At 44.4% G+C, this 18,074-nt stretch overlaps 1 protein-coding gene across 1 annotated transcript in view; it reads left to right on the top strand.

Moving 5' to 3' along the window:
• gpatch1 (G patch domain containing 1) overlaps positions 1–18,074 on the top strand; it is a 36,936-nt gene that overhangs the window by 7,267 nt on the left and 11,595 nt on the right. Inside the window, exons 4-13 of the mRNA XM_080186660.1 lie at positions 395–555; positions 3,700–3,797; positions 5,633–5,691; positions 7,555–7,800; positions 8,495–8,645; positions 8,746–8,825; positions 11,189–11,393; positions 13,544–13,816; positions 15,154–15,332; positions 17,717–17,844. Coding sequence (XP_080042786.1) covers positions 395–555; positions 3,700–3,797; positions 5,633–5,691; positions 7,555–7,800; positions 8,495–8,645; positions 8,746–8,825; positions 11,189–11,393; positions 13,544–13,816; positions 15,154–15,332; positions 17,717–17,844 — 1,580 coding nt within the window. The remainder of the gene's footprint in view (positions 1–394; positions 556–3,699; positions 3,798–5,632; positions 5,692–7,554; positions 7,801–8,494; positions 8,646–8,745; positions 8,826–11,188; positions 11,394–13,543; positions 13,817–15,153; positions 15,333–17,716; positions 17,845–18,074) is intronic.

Consider the following 18,074-nt stretch of genomic DNA (forward strand, 5'->3'; position numbering starts at 1 on the left):
TATTCATTTGGTGAGTAAAGTAATTGTAGCAGTTTCTTTAAATTATTCGTCCATCGGGTGTGGGCATCTCTGATTAGGCCAGCATTTATTGCCCAGCCCCAATTACCTTCTCAAGGGCAATTACAGATGGGCAATGAATACTGGTCTAGCCAGAGATGCCCACATCACATTAACGAATATAAAGGAAGTTGTTACAATCTGGAATGCACCGAATGAAAGAGCAGCAGAAGATTATTCAACAAAGGATTGAATGAATATTTGAAAAGCAAAGATTTGAAGGTGATCAGAGGAGTGGGTTTAATTGGATAGACCTTTCAGAGCTGACACAGGCAAGTTGGGCTGATTGGCCTCTTTTGGTGGTGCAAGATTCTGTGATTTTTATCAATTTTTTTAGGATCTCAAGGAGCATGGAATTGCACCAAAAGGAATAACGACAACAGATGACTTCACTTCGAAGGCTAAAGACAAGATCCGGGAGAAGTCACGAGCTTTGGCAAGCGTGGCTGCTCCCATTCCTGGGGCCACTATCTTGGATGACATGATTGCTCCAGCAAAGTGAGAGGGGGTATTTAGGGGAGAGTTCAAGTGTCAGATTATGCTGGTCTTGAGCAGATTACCCACTGAATTAACTCCATGTAACAGAGGCTCTGTCTGTCTGGTGAAGAGGACACTGTGTGAAGAGCTGCAGACAGTCCAGTCTCTATGGAGCATGGTGGGGGGTGGCAGGAATGCTCAAATAGTTGACACCTGTCAAAACTTAAACATTTTATAATGAAAGAGAAGTTTCTTTACTTTTTAAATTAATTTGTGGGACACGGGTGTTGCTGGCTGGCCAGGATTTATTGCCCATCCCTAATTGCCCTTGAACTGAGTGGCTTGCTGGGCCATTTCTGAGGGCAGTCGAGAGTCAAGCACATTGCTGTGGCTCTGGAGTCACACATCGGCCAGACCAGGTAAGGTTGGCAGAGTTCTTTCTCTAAAGGACATTAGTGAACCAGATGGGTTTTTCTGACAATCGACAATGGTTTCATGGTCATCAATAGATTCTTAATTCCAGATATTTTTTATGGAATTTGAATTCCGCCATCTGCTGTGGTGGGATTTGAACCCAGGTCCCTAGAACAGTTTCTGCTCAAGACTAGTACAAACTGGCATTTAAGTTTCTGGATTAATAATCTAGCAATAATACCACTGGGCCATCACCTCTCTTATCTGTTTATTTTCATACAATTCAATACAAATGACCATTGTAAACTTCAGTTGTATTTATGACAATTGTAAACTTCAAATACATCAGTACAAAGTTAGCCCTGCTGCCTCTCAGCGCCAGGACCCGAGTTCAATTCCCGGCTTGCCTCACTGTCTATGTGGAGTTTGTATGTTCTCCCCATGTCTGCATGGGTTTCCTCTGAGTGCTCCGGTTTCCTCCCACGGTCCAAAGATGTGTGGGTTAGGTTAATTGGCCATGCTAAATTGCCCCTTAGTGTCAGGGGGATTAGCAGGGTAAATACATGGATTTAAGGGGATAGGGCCCAGGTGGGATTGTTGTTGCTGCAGACTCGATGGGCTGAATGGCCTCCTTCTGCACTGTAGGGATTCTGTGATCCTATGATTCTAAATGGATTGGTGCTTTTTGTTTGTGGGATGGGGAGATTGTAAGTTTTTTTTTGAAGGCTCATTCCCCGAGAAAGAGAGAGTGATTTGAATGATGTAAAGCCAGAAAGTTGAATGATCGTGTTAGACACAGCCCATTACAGTTAACTACTGTGAGTTTACACATTGACAGTGAGAGAGGCTGATTCACAAAAAAGGATAAGTTTTGAGACCAGTACTTGGAGTATAAAAAAAGTGCAAGTTCTAAGAGACCAATCATTGGATATTTGTTACTTTGCTTCTTTTCCCTTCAGCTGTTGCCCATATTCCTTGAAATCACTGCCCCTCTCTGCTTGTCAGGTTGTAAGATTATCTATACACCCATTCAGTCCCTGGGTTTCTGTGGAGAGGGCACTGTCTTCTCTCAACATCCACGTAAGCTCAATTTGCAGCAGAGATCACCAAGCAGTGATCTGCAGCAGGAACCAGGGTGATTTTCTCTTTCTCTAACTGGAATCACAGGACACAGAAAGGAAGACGGAGGAACATAATGAGACAATTGAAACCCTCAAACCTGCTCCACTATTCAGTAAGATCAAAGCTGATCTGTGCCTCCACATACCCCATACCCCTTAACATTTACAATTTATCAAGACAGTTCCAAATAACCATCGTCTGAAAAAGTACATCTAATTTCACTTCTGAACAGTCTGACTCTAATTTTTAGACAATGTCCCCTAGTTCTAGATTCTCCAACCAGAGAAAATAGTATCTCCTTGCCTGCTGTGCTTGATATTTTGAAAACTTTAGTGAAATCACTCCCTAACTGTCAAAGTTCCAGGGGATACTGTCCTAATTTGTGAGATATCTCATCATTTAACCCTTCCAAGGATCATTCCAGTAAGTCCAGCTGCACTTACTCCAAGGCCAATACATCCTTCCTGAAGTGTGGCACCCAGAACTGCTCATAGTAAATCCAGAAGTGGCCTAACCAGGGCTTTGTATATTTACCCCCTTGTTTCTCATGCTCTAGGTATAAGGGCCAGCATTTCTTTAGCCTTTTTGATTGACATCTTTACCTGTTCAAACATTTTAATGATCTGTGCGATTGGACCCGGAGTTTCTTTGGACCTCCACTCTTTCGAGCTTTTCAACATTTAGGAAGTATTTAAGTCCAAAGTGGATGATCTCTCAAATGCCTATATTGAAATTAATTTGCTGCATCCACTTAATCTATTAATATAGCTAGTAACTTCATCTATTTGTGTAGCTTGTAATTTTCTGCCCCCATCTACACTGTTTCCATACTCTCTCTCTAACCCTGGGGTCACTGCAGTGAACAATATCATTCTGTATAACCCTTTGACAAAGAACCATCTGGACTCGAAATGTCAGTTCTTTCCTCTCCTTGCGAATGCTGCCAGACTTGCTGAGATTTTCCAGCATTTTCTCTTAATATCATCCTGCAAACTGTGCAGTTGGGAACATCAGTCTTGCCTGAGACTGAGGACTGAACCCAGCACATTTCCAGGCTGGAGTGTGCTGTAAGTGGTGAGAGAGGGGGCTGCATTTAGCACCCAATCCCTCAAAGGCACTGAAATAAATGAATTAATTTCATTTCAGAGATTGTAATACTAAGAAGGGAGGGAACTCTGGAATTATAATCTTGTTCATATTGAAGTTACCCTAATCTTGAGCAGGATGTGCCTCTGGAGATCATGAGTTTGTGTGTCTTTTGGGAAGGTGGGGGCGTCTCTTGGTCACTTACTGTGTTCCCAAGGTGTTACTGTAAAGCTTGTTCAGCAAAATCCACACCACTGAAATTCAGCACGCTCCTCCATAGCTGAGGCCTGAGTGATTTACGTTTCAAAGCTCTTATAACGTGTTCTCAAACTGGAGCAGCACTGGAGGATTGTCTGTTGGAGCAGGACAGGGAGTTGGAGAGCAAGAAGGCAAGCAATGTTCTCCTCCTGTGGGGCAGACTGATTAACTTCTGGTCTGGTGTGTTGCAGTGATCAGTGGTTCACTGTCACTGACACTCATGACCTGGCTAATGGTTACCTGTGAGTTAATTCTAGAATGTAATGTGTCCACACTCCCATCTAGGATAACAATTGGTGTGCAATTATTGCGGAAAATGGGCTGGAAGGAAGGACAAGGGCTTGGACCACGTGTGAAGAGGAAGTCTCAAAGACAGCAATCTGGTAAGAAATACCCCTATATCACTGTTCATTTTCAGACTAGTTCCAAAACACAAGGTGATAAATGTAAGAATGAAGTTGCATTTCTGTAGCACCTTTTGCATCCTCAAGACATTCTTTAGCTTTAAACTCAAAATCAGTACTTTTTGAAGTCTAGTCACTGTTGAATTGTTGAAAGTGTGACAGCCATTTCTGCAGAGCAAACTCCAATAAATGGCAATGTGATATTCACCAGATAATCTGTTTTAGCAATGTTGATTGAGGGATAAATATTGACCAGGATACACACTCCCCTGTTCTTCAAAATAGTGCCATGGAACTTTTAAATCCACGTTAAGAAGTTGATGGGGTCTTCTTTTAGTGTCTCACTCAAAAGGCAATTCCTCAAACAATGCAATACTTCCTTTTGCTGCTTTGGGAGTGTCAACCTGGATTGTGTGTTCAAGTCTGTCGAGTGGGACTTGAACCTACAACCCTCTGACTCCAGTGTGTGTTATCCACTGAGCTACAGCTGGCAAGTAGAAATCTGTATGAGGATTTAAGCACTAGACTGATAAACAACCCCCAATGGTGCTAATCTCTGGATTGCTCTCTGTACTACTGATTGGACAGGTAAAATGGAGGAACATGTGGATGGTGAGTGCATGGCTGCAGGAGTGAATAATTCACACTGTTAGGGCATTGAAGTGAGCTCTGAACACAGGAAGATGACAGGAAAACAAAATACTGCAGATGTTGGAAATCTGAAATAAAAACAGAAAATGCTGGAAATACTCAGCAAGTCAGACAGGATCTGTAGAGAGAAACGGAATTAATGTTTCAAGTAGAATCACAGAATTGCTATGGTGCAGGAGTCTATCATGTTCACACCCACTCTCCGAACGAGCATCATGACTCAGTGCCATTGCCCTGTCTTTTCCCTGTACCCCTGCACATTGTTTCTATTCAAGTAAATTCTACCACCCTCTGGAATGCCTGATTGAAGCTGCCTCCACCACCCTTCCGGGCAGAACATTCCAAACTGCTCACTGTGTGAAAGATCTTTCTCACATCACATTTGCTTCTTTTACAAATCCCCTTTCAATCTGTGCCATCTTGTTCTTGATCCTTTTACGAGCAGGAACAGTTTCTCTCTGTCTACTCTCTCCAGCCCCCTCGTAATTTTGAACATCTCTTATCAAATCTCCTCTTAACCTTCTTCTCTCCAAGGAAAATAGTCCCATCCTCTCCAATCTGTCCTTCATAACTGAATTTCTTACTCCTGGGGCCACTCTTGTAAACCTCTTCCACACTCTCTCCCATGCGTTCACGTCCTTCCTGTAGTGTACACATTCACTTAACCTATCAATGACTCTGCCCTGATGAGGGCAGGACAAGAACCTTTGACATCATGTCTCTCTTTTCAACAATATTCCTTTTCTCTCATGTTTATCCAGCTTCCCTAAAAAGTATCTCTGCCATCCACCTGAACTACTCCCTCTGGTAAAGAATTCATTCTCTCCCTCACTAAAGAGATTTCTCCTCCATCTCTATTGGATTTATCAGTGACCATCTTAAATTTATGGTGCCTGGTGTAGTCTGCATTTCTTACCCATTTCTAAAAGTAAAAAAATTATGATCAGGAGTAGGAACTCCACCTGATTTTCTCCTGCCCCAGGGATTGGGCTCATTGTAGCACCGCAGCCTGCGCTGGACTCTGCCAGCTTGCCACAGACCCGGTGATCACTCTGGGTCCCCAATTCATCTGTTGTCCAGTTACTGTCTACGTAATACATAAAACATTGCCAGAGCGACTGTAAGACTTGTGCTTACTGCTTCTGTTTTGTTTGAACACGCAGGTACAGGTGTGAGAGTGTATGGGTGTTCCTTGCCTGATGAAGGTTTGAATGGATCAGAGGTATGTTGCAGAGTCCTAACTCTTGTGTGCCTGAACTTCACGATTTCCCATTTTTAATAGTTTAGCATTTCATTCCCTGCAGGGCTCCGCTGTGTGATCTTAATGTATGTTCAATGTGGAGAAGTGTAAATTCATCCACTGACCTAAGAAAAATCGAACAGGTTATTATCTAAATGGTAGAAGTTAAGGACTGGGAGAGCTAAGAAGTCCAAAAGTCACTAAAAGCTCGAGGAAGGGTGCAAAAAATAATTAGGGGTTAATGGAATATTGGCCTTATCTCAAGGAGACAGGAATACAAAGAGGTGGAGGTTATTTTCCAGATCTACAAAGGTCTGGTTAGGATCGGTCTAGAATTCTGTATTGAGCTCAGTAGTTGAAGGAATATATATTGGCCCTGGAGGGGGTGCAATGGAGAGTCACCAGAATGATGTTTGAAGCAAAACAGATTAAATTCTGAGGAAGGTTGCAGACACTTAGATTGTAATCCCTGGAGTGGAGGAGACTCCAATTGACTGGACTGATTGTTCAAAATTATTAAATGACTTGATAGTATCAGGAAACTGTTTCCTCAGCTGAGGATTCCAGAATAAGAATTGATTTATTGTCACATGTATTGGGGTTACAGTGAAAAATATTGTTTCTTGTGCACTATACAAACAAAACATACTGTTCATGGAGTATATAGAGGAGAAGGAAAGGAGAGGGTGCAGAATACAGTGTTACAGTTACAGATATGGTGTGAAGAAAGATCAGTTTAATATGTGATAGTATTTATAGTGAGGCCATTCAGCACAATGGCTACAAGAGCAGTTCAGAGGTAGAAATACTCTGATGATCAGCAAAGGAATTAAGGGTTATGGTGAGTGGGTGGGTAAGTGGAGCTGAGTCCACAAAAAGATCAGTCATGATTTTATTGAAGGGTGGAGCAGGCTCAAGGGGCCAGATGGCCTACCCCATGCTCCTAGTTCTTATTATGAATAACTCATCTCCTGACTCCCCAGAGTCTGTCCACCATCTACACGGTACAAGTCAGGATTGTGATAGAACACTCTCCACTTGCCTGATGGGTGCAGCTCCAACAACATTCGAGGATCTCAGCACCATCCAGGACAAAGCAGCCCACTTGATTGGCAACACATCCGCCAACATCCATTCCCTCCAACAATCGGTAACAGCACTGTGTACTATCTACAAGATGCACTGCAGTAATTCATCAAAGCTCCTTAGGCAGCACTTTCCAAACCCATGACCCAAACCCTTCCATCTAGAAGGACAAGGGCAGCAGATAAATGGGAACACCTGCAAGTTCCCCTCCAAGCCACTCACCATCCTGACTTGGGAATATATTGCCATTCCTTCGTGTTGCTGAGTCAAAATCCTGGAATTCCCTCCCTGATGGCATTGTGGGTCAACCCACAGCATGTGGACTGCAGCGATTCAAGAAGGCAGCTCAAGGGCAATTAGGGATGGGCAATAAATGCTGGCCGGCCAGCCAGCAATGCCCATGTCCCACAAATAAATTAAAACAAGGCGATATCAGGAAGCTCTTTGTCAGACAAAGAAGAATGAAAATCCCCCCAGAAAGCAGATAAAGATGAAGCTCAGTTACAGATTTCACAACCAATATGGAAGGGTATTGAGAGGCAGCGAGCCAAGGCTGGTGAGTAACATTAAGGTGCAGTTTAACCATAATCTAATTGAATGGCGCTACAAGTTCCAGGGGCTCAATAACCTCCTCCCATTCCAAAATGCTCAAAAGCATTTTGTACCAAAATTCTCCCTGTCTTTAATGTCATGTCATAACTTTAAAACCCTGAGGTAATTTAAGGGGAACCCAAGTGTTAAGTTTTGTTTTTCTTCCAGGAGGAAGAGGATGAGTATCAGCCTGAAAACGTCACCTTTGCACCAAAAGACGTGATGATGATGGACTTCACACCAAAGGACGACCGGCATGGAATTGGATACAGTGGGATCGATCCTCGCAGGGCTTTGTATGGAGCATCAAGAGAGGAGTCCATTAACATGTTCAACACAGACTCCGACAGGTCCAGCACCCTACTGGGCGATGTGCAGTCCAGCAAGGGGAGAAAACTCGGCATCACTGGGCAGGTGAACTATGAATACAACTGGCTTTTGCCCCTACTTCTAAAGAAATGAATGCATGGCAGCCTTTGGGAGACTGGAGGAATTCAGGGATGCACTAGGATTTCTGTTCCTCCAATGCTGTAGGTTGGACAAACAGTGTGAACAAGCAGGGCAGTGAGGGGTTGGGAAAGATGGTTTGTAAAAACACCTTTCTCACCCTCAAGATGCTCCTAAAGGTTTTGCTTTTAATGAATTATATTGTTAGGTCCCCCCACCTGCCCACTTACAGGGGACCCAGGTAGATTCGCACTGACTGATTTTACTGAGGCTTCAGTTCCATCATTTGAAAAGTTTAAAGTTTATTTATTAGTTACAAGTAAGGCTTACATTAACACTGCAATGAAGTTACTGTGAAATTCCCTTTGTTGCCACACTCCAGCCCCTGTTTGGGTCAATACACCTAACCAGCACGTCTTTCAGACTGTGGGAGGAAACAGGAGCACCTGGAGGAAACCCACGCAGACATGGGGAGAACTCCACACAGACAGTGACCCAAGTCAGGAATTGAACCCAGGTCCCTGGAACTGTGAGGCAGCAGTACTAACCATTGTGCTACCGTGCTGCCCATTTGTAAAAGTGTCTGGAATCCTGGCAAAGCGACCAGCTCAGGCACCAAAATGCCACATAAAAAGTCATGTTCTTTTTATTTATTTGAAAGGCATTCGGTGTGGGCGCTCTTGAGGAAGATGATGATGATATTTATGCCAGGGATACATTATCACAGTATGATACGGTGCTGAGAGAGGAAGAGCCCAATGATGGGCTGTACGGCTGGACAGCGCCACAGCAATACAAGAAGAAAGCAAAAGGTGAGTGGGTGCAGCGTGGGTAAGGGAGGTTCCTGCTGGATGCCCTGGGGCACAAATGGACCCTGCATAGTTAATTTAAACTAGACCTTGCATGTTACAGGTTTAGAACCTCAGACGGGATATATCGGAAAAATATTGGAGGGCTTCTCCTTGGGATCCAAGTCAACTAAACACAAAAAGGTAATTCCTTTATTGTCTGTTCTCCTGTCAGTGTGCTGGTGTTTACAGTAACAAACAGAACCTGTGGAGAAGGCCTGAACTAGGGACAATCAGTAAATAATCAATCCAATCGGGAATTCAGGAGAAACTTCTTTACCCAGAGAGTAGTGAGAACATGGAACTTGGTCCCACAGGGAGTGGTTGAAGTAAGTAGACACTGATGCATTTTAGGGGAACTAGATCGGCACAGAAGGAGAAAGAAATAGAAAGAAGCATATGCTAATAGAGGTAGGTGGAGTAGGATAGTATGAGTGAAGCATAAACCCCAGCATGGACCCGTTGGGTTGAATGGCCTGTTTCTGTGCTGTATGTAACTCACTAACATGGAGGCAATCACTCTTAGCTTTGCTCTTGTGCCATTTCTGAAGACATTGACATTGGTTGGGGGTCAGTTTTGAGTAATAGGCTGGATATTTTTCTGTTCCAATGCCACTGACCATCAATAAGTACCTCTGTGATCTGGAGAGTACCATTATCTGTCCAATGTCTAGGTGAAGGCTTCTGGAAGGATGTGATTGCACTGGAGGGGGTGCAGAGGAGATTCATCAGGATGCTGCCTGGGATGGAATATTTAAGTAATAGAGGTTGGATAGGCTTGTGTTGTTTTCATTGGAGCAGAGAGACTGAGGGGGTGACCTGATTAAGAGGGGCATGGACAGAGTGGATAAGGAGCAACTGTTCCCCTCAGTTGAAGGGTCAGTCATGAGGGGGACATAGATTCTATGTGAGGGACAGGAGGTTTAAAAGAATATGAGGAAAAACCTTTTTACCCAGAGGGTGGTGAGGGTCTGGAATGTGCTGCCTGGGAGGGTGGTGGAGGCGGGTTGCCTCACATCCTTTACAAAGTAGCTGGATGAGCACTTGGCACATCATAACATTCACAGCTATGGGCCAAGCGCTGGCAGATGGGATTAGGTGGGAATTCAGGTGTTTCTAATGGGTCGACGCAGACTTGATGGGCTGAAGGGTCTCATCTGTGCTGTATGGTTCTATGATTCTGGAAGCCAGGGATTATAATGCTGAATTGTGACTACACCAGCTCCAGCTATGTGATTCTCCCATCTGAGATATACACTCTTACCCTTCCATTCTGTAGTCTGTTTATTTGGTAGATGTTTTTAAGTTCCTGTGGTATTATGTTGTTATAGCTTTTCAATATTGGGCTGTCCTCGAGAGAGAGGCTCCAAGTAATATTTTAGTTATATTCGATAGGTGAGGGAACATTAGAACAAGATGGATTAATCCCTTTACATTAAATAATTGGGGCTACCCTCTTTTTTTCCTAAATGTTGGCATTAAGAGAAAAAGCAGTTGTTGATATCAGTCAGGCCCAGCTCCTTGCAGGGTGGCAGAAAGTTTAAAGCCAGATCCTTTAGGCAGCTGCTATAGTATTGACCATTTGGCCCCTCAAGCTTCTTTCCCATTCAGTTGGATCATGGCTGAATGGTAGTTCCTGTCCATCTACTCGCCTTTACTCCAGACGCCCTGATACCCTGAGTATATGAATAGTTTCCATCTACTCTACTAAATCCTTGTAGCACTTTAAACACCTTGGTTTGATCACCCATCCATCTTCTGCATTCAGGAATTTGAACTCTCTCCAAGACCAATATATCCTTTCTGAGGTTGCTGCTGTATTGGCAGCAACCCATGTTTCTTCTCCAGGACCAACCAGCCACAAACAAAAACCCACAGAGCACAGACAGGTATCCCGAATAATGTCCTCACTTCACCTGCATTGCTCATGGTAGACCCGTCCATGGCTATGCCACCAACACCACCACCCCCTCCCCCCAGGCTAATATGTCTGAAAGACACAGGTTTCAGGTCATTGGCAAAATGACCAGGGAGAGATGAGGAGAAATATTCTTTACACAGTGAGTTGTTGTGATCTGGAATTCACTGCCTGAAAGAGTGATGGAAGCAGATTCGATAGTAACTTTCAAAAGGAAATTGGATAAATATTTGAAAAGGAGAGATTTGCTGGGCTATGGGGAAAGAGCTGGAGGAGTGGGAATAATTCATTTACTCTCAAAGAGCCAGCATAGGCACGATGGGTTGAATGGTTTCTACATGTTGTATCATTCTCTGGTTTGATGATATGTGATTAGCAAGTGTACAGTGTGGCTGCTGGTTGTACTTACACAAAGATTCCAGAACACTGATTGTGCTGAGATTAAATTGGCAATAAATCATTTGCCTTCTGTGCAGTGTCTTAACATCGGGCTCCCACTGACACAGCTACAGCACAGCCAGGAGCCTGTGTTTGTGGGGAAGTCAGGGAGGAGGTTTCTCACAGACTAACACTGTGCTTTTTCTGTCAGGTTTACGGCCCTCCTGAACTGCCAAGGGACTACAGACCTGTTCACTATTTCCGGCCGGTGGTGGCGCCAGGAACTGTCAGCACTGCAATGGCGCAGGCACTCGGGGCATCAGCAGGACAGCTCAGCACTGAGGCGGGACCAAAGGGCCGGCACCAGCTAAACGCAACACAGAGACGAGAGCTGCTAGGGGAAGATGCTCTGCAAGGTACAGGGATCCTCAGCAACTCAAAAAAACCATCATACCAAAATACAGCAAAACTGATCTGAAATATGCTAGACCTCTCCAGTCTAACAAAATAGTAAACTTGCATTTCTATAGCATCTTGGGATTTCTGAAGTGTAGTTACTGTTGGAAAACATAACAGCCACTTTCTGCTCAGTAAGATTCCACAAATTGATAATGACCCAGTGACCTGTTTGATTGACGATGGTTAAGGGATAAATATTTTCTAGTACATGGGAGAGAACTCCCCCGTTCTTCTTCATGTAATGGCTGTGTGATCATTTACATTCACCTGAGGAGGCAGGTCAGACCCTGATTTAATGTATCATCTGAAAGACAACATCTTTAACAATGCAGCACCTCCCCAGCTGTGCTCAGGGTGTCAGCCTGCACTTTGTGCTCAGGGTGAAAGAACCTGCTGGGCATTGCCATTCTAACACATGAGGGCTGGACATGGGTTTAGGGAACAACATTAAACTACTTTATATTTTGGTCTGTAGCAGAGGGACTAAGTTCAGCGTTGAGTCCCTCTCCACACATTACAGGAAGACCCTCATGGTGAAGTGGCACAGCAGGGTGGTATAGCAGGTTAGCACTGCTGCCTCAGCACCAGGCACACGGGTTCGATCCCTGGCTTGGGTTGCTGTCTGTGTGGAGTCTGCGCACCCTCCCTGTGTCTGCGTGGGTTTCCTCCGGTGCTCTGGTTTCCTCCCACAGTTTGAAAGATGTGCTGATTCGGTGGATTGGCCAAGCTAAATTCTCCCTCAGTGTCAAAGATTAGTGAGAAACTAGAGGATTGGGAAATCTTTAAAGGTCAACAGAAAGCCACGAGAAGAGCTACAAAGAAAAGTAAGATACGTAAGAACATAAGAACTAGGAGCAGGAGTCGGCCATCTGGCCCCTCGAGCCTGCTCCGCCATTCAATAAGATCATGGCTGATCTTTTCATGGACTCGGCTCCACTTACCCGCCCGCTCACCATAACCCTTAATTCCTTTACTGTTCAAAAATCTATCTATCTTTGCCTTAAAGGTATTCAATGAGGTAGCCTCAACTGCTTCACAGGACAGGGAATTCCACAGATTCACAACCCTTTTGGTGAAGAAGTTCCTCCTCAACTCAGTCCTAAATCTGCTCCCTTTTATTTTGAGGCCATGCCCTATATTTATATTCTGAGCTAGTTTACTCTCAATCTAAGGAGACTAACTAGGTTGATTCCGGAGTTGAGAGGGTTAACTTATGAGGAGAGACTGAGTAGACTGGGGCTATACTCATTGGAATTCAGAAGAATGAGGGGAGTCCACGAAAAGGTCAGCCGTGATCTTTATTGAATGGCGGGGCAGGCTCGAGGGGCCAGATGGCCTACTCCTGCTCCTAGTTCTTATGTTCTTGTGTACCTGAACAGGTGCCGGAATGTGGCGACTAGGGGATTTTCACAGTAACGTCATTGCAGTGTTAGTGTAAGCCTACCTGTGACACTAATAAATGAATAAAGTTGATGTGTTGAGTATTATTTTCTGCCAGTTTGGTCTAGTTGCAGACATGTTGAGTGATTTGGTTAACCTCATTCAGTCCTGCTTCCTATCACTGCAATACTTGTTGATCCAGCAGAAGCTTGGCAGCTTCTGTTCTGGCATTGTCTTGATTTTAAAATTCTCATCCTAGTTTTTAACCCTTCCATAGCCTCACCCATCCTATTCTGTAATTACAGCCCCACAATTCTTCAAGATCTTTGGGCTCCTCTAATCCTGGCCTCTTTGTGTATCCCTGATTTTAATCTCTCCACCACTGGCTCCATTGCCTCGGCCCCAAGCTCTGGAATTCCCTCCCTAAATCCCGCTGACTCTTTATCCTTTAAGTAATTCATTAAAATCTCCCTCTTTGAACCAGCTTTTGGTTTACTTGGAGTAACAGTAAATGTGGATTTGTGTCAATTTTTTGTGAGAATGGTCCTGTGAAGTGTGGGGATGGTGGGGGTGGGGACAGTGTTTTGCAACATTAAAGGTGCTATATAAATGCAACGTTTTGCTGTTGTTCATCATTGATGAAGTGATGTTGATTTGCTGTCATTTACGTCCTGGGTGGTTTCTGTGAGTTGGAGGCGATCAGTAATGGACTCTTCTGTACCAACAGGACCCTGCTCAGTGTTTGAGCTTCTATCTGGAGAAGACAAAGAGAGACTGAAGAACATGCAGCAGCAACAAGTTGCAAGCTGTGCCTCTGCTTCCTGGAATCTGTCCTGTCGACCCCAGGCCCTGGCCTCAGAGGAGCCCAGATCTTCACAGCCTGTAGCAATTGTTGGAGCAAGGGCCATGGGTTCGAGTGAATTTAAACCCTTCTTGAAGAATCCGGAGAAGCAGAAGAGATATGAGGAATATGTGGAGAAGCTTAACTCGGGACAGAGCAGTAAGTTAGCCAAGATCAGGGTCATTGCTTTACTGGCTTGTCTGTTGCAGTTGGCTTCTGAAACTCTGATATCCTTATTCAACAGAAATCAGATGGTAGGTTATTGATCTGAGACATTAACTATATTTCTCTTCACAGATGCTGCCTGACATGCAGAGTATTTCTAGCATCTTCTGTTCTTATTTCAGATTCCCAGCATGTAAACTAATTCACATCTGTAACTATTTCTCAATCCGTTTTGAAACCTTCAGTTGACCCCAGTGTCAAGCAGTTTCTTTAGGGGAGAGAGTTCCAGATATCCACCCATCCTTTCTGCCTTCTTCCCTGACATCACATTTAGTCACAAGACTAGTAATTCAGATGACTAGACTAATGCTTTGGGACACAGGTTCAAATCCCGCCATGGCTGCTGGCGAAATTTAAATTCAGTTCATGAAAAAAATCTAGAATTAAAAGGTTAGTCTGGATAATAGTGACCATGAACCCATTGTTGTAAAAAGTCCATTTGGGTCACTCTCTGACTCCACACCCATAGTAATGTGTTTTCAAATGGTTGTTAAATCGCTGTGAAGCCTATAAAAAGGAATGAAACTGGATGGGTCTAGGCACTAGAAACAACAAGGATAAACCAGCCCTGTTGACCGTGCAGACTCCTCCTTATTAACGTCTGGGGGCTTGTGTTAAATCTGGGGGAGCTGGTGAAGCTACAACATGGGACTGCTTGCAGATAACGAAAGCAGCACGGAATAGAGCTAAGCGATTTCTAAGCTAAGGGATCCAATTTAAGCTCTGCAACCCTGCCATGCCAAGCCGTGAATGGTGGTGGACAATTAAACGACTCATTGAGGGGCAGGTTCCATTAGTATCCCAGGACATCAGCTTAAAAGACTGAACTATTCAGAACAATCTTCAGCCTGAATTGCTGAATGGATGATCTTTCTCAGCTTCCTCCTGAGGTCCCCAGCATCACAGATGTCAGTCTCCAGCCAATTAGATTCACTCCCAATATTATCAAGAAACAGCTGAAGGCAGTGGATACAGCAGCGGTAAATGTCCCTGACAATATTCTGGCAATAGTGCTGAAGACTTGTTCTCCAGAACTACCTGCGCTCTTAGCCAAGCTGTTCCAGTGCAGCTACAACTCTAGCACCTAGCCAGCAATGTGGAAAATTGCCCAGGCATGTCCTGTCTACAAGAAGCAGGACAAATCTAACTCTGCCAGTTACTGGCCTATCAGCCTCCTCTTCATCATCAGTAAAGTGATGGAAGGAGTCATTAACAATAAACATAACTTGTCTTCATACTTTGATTTTTTTTTTATTGTCTGAACCTGCTAGATGCCCTGGCCAGTAGTCTGGATCCCAGCATGACAGAATGGGAGCGAGACCGGGAACAATACGAGTTTAGCCGTGCAGCTATGCTATATCGTCCCACCAGCGCCTCGCTATCATCTCGTTTTACACGCGCCAAGTTTTCAGAGGATACAGACAAGGTGGAAGTGCCAGAGCAACAGGAGGTATGGTTATCCTGATCCTGAGCATTGACTAGAAGGGCATTGGTCAGAGACTGTCACAGGAAGTGCCCAAGTTGCGCAGTTCACTGGTATCGGTTGAAAGAAAGCATTATGTTGTAATTGGTGTAATGGCAGGAGGCAAAGGGGGATGGTCAAAGTTTGTTTTTGTGACTGGAAACCAGAGTACAGTGGTGTACCACAGGGATTGGTGCTGCGTCCCTTACTGTTTGTAGTGTACATTAATAATTTAAAATTTTAATGTTTATTTATTTAGTGTCACAAGGAGGCTTACATTAACACAGAAATTAAGCTACTGTGAAACTCCCCTAGTCGCCACAATTCAATGCCTGTTTGGGTACACTGAGGGAGAATTTAGCATGGCCAGTGCACCTAACAAGCACATCTTTCGTACTGTGGGAGGAAAATGGAGCACCCAGAGTAAACCCATGCAGACATGGGGAGAATGTGCAGACTCTGCACAGACAGTGACCCAAGCCAGGAATCAAACCCCAGTCCCTGGCACTGAGAGGCAGCAGTGCTAACTGCTGTGCCACCATATTGCATAAGTGTGGGACGTATGATTAGTAAACTTATGGATGACATGAAAATTGATGATGTGGCAAATAGCGAGGAAGGAAAGCCTTGAATTACAGGACAACAATTAGATAAGCGGAACAGAGGTAAATAAAATGAAACAGATGAGATGATGCATGTTGAGAGGACTAACAAGACAAAGAAATATAAAGTGAAGGGTCAGACACCAGAAAGTAGAGGATCAGAGGGAGCTTGTGCATGCCCAAGATTCCTGAAGACAGCAGGGCAGGTAGATAAGGTGTTTAAGGAGGCTATGGGATACTTGCCTTTATTAACCCAGGCATAGAGAATAAGAGCAGGTAAGTTATGAAGGAACTGGATAAAATGCTGGTTAGGCCACAGCTAGAGTACTGTCAGAAGGATGTGATTGCACTGGAATGGATGCAGAGGAGATTCACCAGGATGCTGTCTGGGCTGGAATGTTTCAGCTATGAGGAGAGGCTGATTAAGCTGGGGTTATTTTCCTTGGAGCAGAGGGGACTTAAATGAGGTTTACAGAATTATGAAAGATGTAGCTAGGGGAGAAAGGAAGAAATTTTTGCCCTTAGTAGAGAGGTCAGTAACCAGGGGCACAGATTTAAGGTAAGGGGCAGGAGATTTAGAGGGGATTTGAAAGAAAAGCTTTTTCATCCAGAGGGTGGTGGGAATCTGGAACTCACTGCCTGAAAGGGTGGTAGAGAAAGGAACCTTCACAACATTTCAGAATCATTTAGATAAGTACTTGAAACACCAAAATGTACAAGACTATGGACCAATTGCTGGAAAATGAGATTAGAATAGATAGGTGCTTTAGAGATGGTGCAGATCTGATGGGCCAAAGGGTCTCTTGTTGGGCTATAAACTCTATGATTAACTAACCATGTTCCCTCCATGTCTGAGGGGTAGGAATGGTAATTTTACATATGTTATTTTATTGGTAAGGTCATGATTTACTTCAAGGTCTGCCAGCTGAACGGGAGTAAATCCACCACCTACAGGGCCCATCAAACTGGGAATGATTGGGATCAGTGCACAACAGACAGGAAATTATTGGGATCAGCATGAAGCAGACTGGGAATGTTCAGGATTGGTGTGCATCAGACTGGGAATGATTGGGATCAGTGTGTATCAGGCTGGGAATATTCGGGATCAGTGTGTATCAGGCTGGGAATGATTGGGAAGCGTGTAGCAGACTGGGAATAATTGGGATCAGTGTGTATCAGACTGGGAATAATTGGGAACAGCGTGTATCAGACTGGGAATCATAGAACCCTACAGGGCAGAAAGAGGCCCTTTGGCCCATCAAGTCTGCACCGACCACAATCCCACCCAGAATGTTCGGGATCAGTGTGTATCAGACTGGGAATGATTGGGGTCAGTGTGTATCAGACTGGGAATGATTGGGGTCAGTGTGTATCAGACTGGGAATGATTGGGCTCAGTGTGTATCAGACTGGGAATGATTGGGGTCAGTGTGTATCAGACTGGGAATGTTCGGGATCAGTGTGATTCAGACTGGGAATATTTGGGATCAGTGAGTTTCAGACTGGGAATGTTTGGGATCAGTGTGTATCAGACTGGGAATGATGAGGTTTTGTGTTCAAACTTGTCGAGTCAGCTGATTGCAATTAGCAAAACAATCCAATAATCAACAAAAGGTCAGCCCCTCAGTCTCATCTCTTTAGTACTGAACTCACCCGAGGGTGCCACACTGCTCCCAAACCACTCTGAGGACAGGGTTGTCCCCCCTGTAGTGAGGGTCTGATCCAGAGTCCTGGGTGCTGACTGCTTTCCTTTTCTCTGCTCTCTGCACAGGGTGATATCAATGACAAAGAGTCTGCAGTGAAAATGAAGATGTTTGGGAGTCTCACCAGAGACAAGTTCGAGTGGCATCCCGAGAAACTTCTCTGCAAACGGTTCAATGTTCCCGATCCCTACCCAGGGTGAGTACCAACCGCAGGATTCAGTCTCTCTGGGTGTACGCTGTGTACAGGTTCAGTCTCCCTGGGTGTAGACTATGTACAGGATTCAGTCTGTCACTCTGGGTATACACTGTGTACAAGATTCAGTCTCTCTGGGTATATACTGTGTACGGGATTCAGTCTCTCTGGGTGTACACTGTGTACAGGATTCAGTCTCTCAGTCTGGGTGTACACTGTGTACAGGATTCAAT

This window comes from Carcharhinus amblyrhynchos, chromosome 4 (assembly GCF_965287045.1).
Source record: "Carcharhinus amblyrhynchos chromosome 4, sCarAmb.v2.hapA, whole genome shotgun sequence".
In the NCBI taxonomy this organism is placed as follows: domain Eukaryota; kingdom Metazoa; phylum Chordata; class Chondrichthyes; order Carcharhiniformes; family Carcharhinidae; genus Carcharhinus; species Carcharhinus amblyrhynchos.